We start from the raw sequence: 5,871 nt of genomic DNA, 5'->3' as shown, positions 1-5,871 counted from the left end.
ATGCAAGGCTCTTGTATTGTTTTGCCTTTCTTTCACATGCCAATGAGTCACTCCCCCATGTCTCTTCAATGCCTAATAAGTTAATATCCAAATAATTTATATGCATATAAAATTTATACAGATGAGCTGAAATAAAAGGAATCCGAGAGCGCCAACCCCCCCCCCCCCCCCCCTCCTTTTTTTTTGATCTTTTTTCTTTTACTTAATTTAAAAAATAATCAGATTCATATATTTAGTCTTGTTCTCTTATAAATTATGATCAACTATCATATTGTTCAATCTTAATCAAACAACGGAGGAGAATAAATGTTGATTTAACTTTTGTAGCTTTGCTTTCTCATCGTTCATGGGATCCAGGAGAACAAAACTCTTCACACCTTAGCTTGCAATAAGACACAAGGTGAAAGAAATGAAAAAAAAAAAAAAAAAAAAAAAAAAAGGAGTACGATTGGAACATAAAACAAGCAATAAGACATTAGGTAAATATAATAGAGAGGAGGGCTCATCGAAAAACACTAGTCTGACGGCAATTCATGCACACAACGGTCATAGAATCATGCACAAAATTGTCCTCTCCACCACCTAATTTAATTTAAAAATATATATTAAAAGAGATTTGAAAAATCACAGCAATAACAAAATCTTTGGTTTTTATCACAAATAGTTTATGAAATTGTCTCATTCAGTTAAGATGGTCGATAAAATTGAAAATATAAACAATTAAGGAAAAAAAAGCTTCATGAGAGCATTGATTTAATTAGACTTGAGGGTACCACATATATATCACATCAGCAATTAATAAAAATTTTAACGAAATTATAATATTGATTTCAAGCATTTATATTCACGAACTATAATTGATTTTTAATTTTAAAGATCATCTTGATTGAGTAAGTGAATTTAAAAGATGTTTGTGATAAAAAAAAACCTTAAAATCTTGATGCAATCTTGTCTCCTTTCGAAATGCAACACAAACTGACAGCTCGATTTCTTATCGTTATAAATATTTAAATAGTTATTTGGGTTGGGAAGCCAAAAGTTTGAAATTTATTTCATTTGCCCTTCGTGTTTGTTAGTATCAGATATCTTCGCTGCATCAAGATTTCAGAGGATTCCTTCTTTCTTTTTTCGCGCGAAGGTGTTCGCGCTCGCGCCAAACCCACCTACTCCGATCCCGAAAGACTAAAAAATAAGCCACCGTTTATCATTTCTACCAAGTACATGACAAATAAACATAAACTGTACAAATGAAATTTCTTTAGGTAGGAAATTCAAATCTCATTTTTACTCAATTTTCTTTAATTATTATTAAGCCGTCTACTATTGGCATTGTTAGTTATCAAGGATGCTCAAGGAAGTTATTATCAGGACTCCAAAAGAATCGTATTACACTTTTTGAAGATGTTAAAGAAAGAAGAGTGTTGAATGTTATTTCGGAATGCTAAAAATAACTCTCGTATATAATGGTGTTTTAGAAATTTTGATTTGGGATGCATCTAAAATTTGATACTTGAAATCTAAAACAGATGCAATTAACAAATGCAAGACTAGAAACCTAAAGTTTAAGGTCTAAACGATGATTCTACACTCTTCTTTCTTCAACGTTGCAAGTGAGTTTTCTCAACAGTAGAGTCAATATTGAAACATGAGTGTTGTTATTTGAACCACATTGTCGATCACATCTTTAATTCAAGTTTTTTCAACATGTTATGTCTTGTTTTAAGGGTGTTGTTATTTGAACTACACTACTGATCGTCTCTCTAATACAAGTGAATTTCATCTTTATTAATTAGTATGGTAATCAGTGAAGTGGTCAAAATGATAACATTACTTTTAATTAAACCACAACTTAACAAAAATGTACAAGATATCGTTTAAAGCCTGGCCACTCATACACTCTACCAGCTCAAGACATTCTTTATTCACCTTGGCTATCAATATGCACGTTCATCATATATGGTCCTCAGATCTGACGGTTCACAGTACTCGATGACTTCATGTAGAACTAATACAAGATACAGATGTCGCGTGTCAACTTGATGCTCTGCATGGCCCATATTCACCAGCGTCCGCTGGATTTAAGCACGCGATCTCGCCAATCTTTTCTTTTCACAAATTGAAAACGGGAAGATAACGGTTAAGTAATTAACATAACTATTTTTTGAAAAAATAAAAACATAACTAATTATTTATATTTTTCAGTCTTATTTGTATAAGCTGAGAATATTAATTATATATTCAGAACATTTATGTTTTATTTTTACACAAGTTATAACATGCATATTTATTTTTTGGTAATATATCTGAGAAGGAGGAGATATCAAATCAAACCTTGTTAGGCATTCATATTATAACCCGTAGAGAAAGACACCATATAAATATTTTTGAGATATATTGAAATATTTGGGAATTCATTAGCATTACAATTTAGTTGTATTTTTTATAAGTGAAATGTCTAATATATAACTCATAAAATAATGAATTTGATATTGGTTTTTTTTTTTTGGTCAGGACAAAGTTGATACCTAATTAGTATGAATTGTAATTGATCGTTTATTATGTGACTCGGATCAAATTCTTTGCCTTTACGAGTAGAATAATATTAAATCAGAAAAAGAAATATCATTTATATAAAGAAGAATAAAAAGTTTAACTCAAAATAAAAAGAAAAATAAAGAGTTTTCTTTCACAGTGACATTGGGGAAAAACTAAAACCCACAAATTATAAAACGCATATTTGGGGCCTGTGGTCAGTCCCTCCCCTCCTCTTCCCCCACTGCTTATCAATCAGAGACAGTTCTTACTTCTGAGAGAGAGAGAGAAGAGAGAGAGAGAGAGAGGAGATAGAGATTAAGATAGAAGAGATGCTATCTTTCTTCTTCTTCTTCTTCTTCTTCTTCACTCTCTCAGCCTCTGGCTTTTCAATGAAGGAATGAACCCAGAACAAAACCTCTTCTTCTCAGAATAAGATGGATCGAAAACATCATCATCAAGCAGTAGAATCAAGTGAAGAACAAAACCCAGGTTTCCTTTTAGACACTCTGTACTGCTCCGAAGAGCATTTGGTGGATGAGCAAGTGAGCGCAGTGGATTATTTCCCAGAAGAGGAATTAGTAGAAGACAGTTTTTACAGCAATGTTTCGTCGTTTAAACCAATAAAAGCTCCAATCTTTGTCGAGCAAGACCTGTTTTGGGACAATGAGGAGCTAATCTCTCTGTCTTCCAAAGAATCTGAGCAAAACGAGCTCCAGAAACCCCTCCAAATCAGCCCCCCTCTGGCCGGAGCTCGCAGAGAGGCGGTGGATTGGATGCTGAGAGTCACTTCCCACTACTCTTTCTCCGCCCTAACGGCGGTGCTCGCGGCGGATTACTTCGACAGGTTCCTATCCAGCCTCCAGCTTCAGGTTGAGAAGCCGTGGATGACTCAGCTCGCTGCAGTGGCATGTATCTCTCTTGCGGCCAAAGTTGAGGAGACCCAAGTCCCCCTTTTGCAGGATTTCCAAGTATGTTGTTTGGTACAATGTGTTTGGTTTCTTGAATCTTGTCCTATGTGTTTGGTTGTTGAAATTTGTTGGGTTTTTTTCTTTGTGTTTTTTAAGGTGGAGGATAGTAAGTATGTGTTTGAAGCTAGAACAATCAAACGAATGGAGATTTTGGTGCTCTCAACTCTCCAATGGAAGATGAATCCTGTCACTCCGATTTCGTTCATCGATTACATCACCCGAAGACTCGGTCTGAAAAACCATCTCTGTTGGGAATTCCTCAAGAGATGTGAGCTCATCCTTCTGAATCTAATTTCAGGTATCCAAATCTTGTTCTTCTGTCATTGATTCGATTTGATTTTCGCAATAACATGATCGAAAACAAATTAAAGCTGCGATCTTTACGCCGTGTCTTACAGTGTTGTTGGAATTTGGAATGTTTTTGTAAATGCAGATTCTAGGTTCATGTCTTTCCTTCCATCTGTAGTTGCCACTGCCACAATGCTGCACGTTGTCAATAACATAGAACCGTGTCTACTAATCGAATACCGAAACCAGCTCTTGGGAATTCTGGGCATCAATAAGGTTTGCTAATTGTTACCCTTAAATATCCGAAAAGTACTAATCCTTCCCGTTCGAAAGGGATATTTTGAAACTTTTGTACAAGTCCTTAGATTTTGACTGAACTTGAAACAGGACAAAGTGGATGCTTGCTGTAAGCTCATATCGGAATTAACATCTTCCGGAGGCAAAGGCAATGGCAAACAATCCAACAAGCGTAAGTTTGGTTCTGTTCCAAGCAGTCCTAATGGAGTGATGGATGTGTCATTTAGCTCTGATAGCTCGAATGATTCGTGGGCCGTTGGATCATCAGTCTCATCCTCGCCGGAGCCTCTGTCGAAGAAGAGGAAGCTCAACCAGAATCCTAATGCAGATATCCTCAGCATCATCCCTCGCTAGTTCCTCAATTGGTTCCATCTACCAAAAAAAGTCTTTTCCATGTCTAATAATACTTATGTGGATTTGTTAAATTGCCTACCATCTTTGAATTTTCATCCTAATTTTCCCAATCAAATCCATTCCAGTCCAATCCAATCCGGATGATCCGATCCATGTGTGATGGTGGATGTATCGGAGATTAGGAAACGGAGATGGTTGGCATTTTATCCGGAGGAAACTTTTTAAGAACATAGCAATGAAGAGAGCACTTGCAGCAGCAGCAGGGCAGTATAATTATATATATCTCCTCTTACCCCTCTTGCATGGCCTTTTTCAAGAAAAAAACAAAAAAGAAAGCAATAATATCTATGTAGGTGTAGCCACCTTCCACATTGTTCATTATCTTAATTTATTTAAATATTCTGTTGTTAAAAATCCCTGAAAAATTATGCATATACATATATATGTTAGGATCCTTTGACACACATTTGAGATGTTTGTGGGGCTCACTTTGTAATTTACTTCAAGGATCCAATCGTTTATATTTTATGTCTTCTTCTAAATATCATCTTTGCTAATAATCGTTCAAATCTAAAGTCATATAATTGTTGAATTAAATTTACTACTTTATTATAAAATCGTATTTGTTCATTTTCTTCCTACAAAAATAAATATTTTAATGATTTTGAATTTATTTAATTTTTTCAAAGATAATGTATGAATGTAGAATGATGAATTAAAACGTAAACGATTTAAATTTTTGAAAAAAAATTACGAAATAAGAGTCAAGAATAAAAAAGATGTATTTTCCGAATTCTAATCTTATATATATATATTTAAACGGGGAGAGATGAGAATTGAGCAAGGAGGATTAGGAAAGGAGGGGGGGGGTTGAATGCATGTGGTTAGAAGATGTTGTCGGCCACAAGTATTTTCGGTGTTCTAAATAACGTTTGACCTCGATGGATGAGCTAAATCTTGCATGACTTAGGGGACTGGAACAAGGACCAATAGTTGTAAACCACCCAAATTTGACACCTCGTGTTTCAATGCAAGCCTATAAGCTCTTACTAAATTAGGGTAGCTATTAACTAGTTTTGTTCATTATTTTGTATTTATGCTCTGTTTTAGCTTCAATTATTAAAATTCACTTTAAATTGCAATAGTGATTAAGGGTCTGTTTGTAAATAACTATGTGTGAAACGTTTGTGCTTTTAAGCGTCTGTATCATAAGTGATGTTCATAGAAGCAGAACAAAGTGTTTACTAGCAAACCAAATGCTTTCTCAAAATGTAGTTCAAAGCAGTTAATGTATGTTTTTGAAAAAACGACGGTGTGTTTTTATTGTTTAGAAATAGTTTTAGTTATTCATGTCAAATGCTGTTAAAATCGCTTTCTGATAATCAAGGCAATGTCATACAATTACCCTAAACCCTAAGGACCCTTCAAT

General features: G+C 34.7%; 1 protein-coding gene across 1 annotated transcript; it reads left to right on the top strand.

The window, feature by feature from the left end:
• Positions 1–2,757: 2,757 nt before the first annotated feature.
• Positions 2,758–4,698, top strand: LOC137748994 (cyclin-D3-1-like). Its single transcript, XM_068489178.1, has 4 exons — positions 2,758–3,503; positions 3,600–3,801; positions 3,937–4,067; positions 4,179–4,698. The coding sequence occupies exons 1-4, from the start codon at positions 2,970–2,972 to the stop codon at positions 4,440–4,442; spliced, it is 1,131 nt and encodes a 376-aa protein (XP_068345279.1). The 5' UTR covers positions 2,758–2,969; the 3' UTR covers positions 4,443–4,698.
• The last annotated feature ends 1,173 nt before the right edge of the window (positions 4,699–5,871 follow it).

Source organism: Pyrus communis, chromosome 1, assembly GCF_963583255.1.
Source record: "Pyrus communis chromosome 1, drPyrComm1.1, whole genome shotgun sequence".
Lineage (NCBI taxonomy): Eukaryota > Viridiplantae > Streptophyta > Magnoliopsida > Rosales > Rosaceae > Pyrus > Pyrus communis.
Note: the sequence above shows the minus strand (reverse complement) of the source record. Positions and strands in the feature narration are given on the sequence as shown.

What these genes read in the sequence shown, in the direction of transcription:
- LOC137748994 (XM_068489178.1), top strand. Translation starts at nt 2,970, where the DNA reads ATGGATCGAAAACATCATCATCAAGCAGTAGAATCAAGTGAAGAACAA. An exon ending in CCCTTTTGCAGGATTTCCAA is followed by an intron (nt 3,504 to 3,599) that starts GTATGTTGTTTG and finishes GTGTTTTTTAAG; the next exon opens with GTGGAGGATAGTAAGTATGT. An exon ending in GAATTCTGGGCATCAATAAG is followed by an intron (nt 4,068 to 4,178) that starts GTTTGCTAATTG and finishes AACTTGAAACAG; the next exon opens with GACAAAGTGGATGCTTGCTG.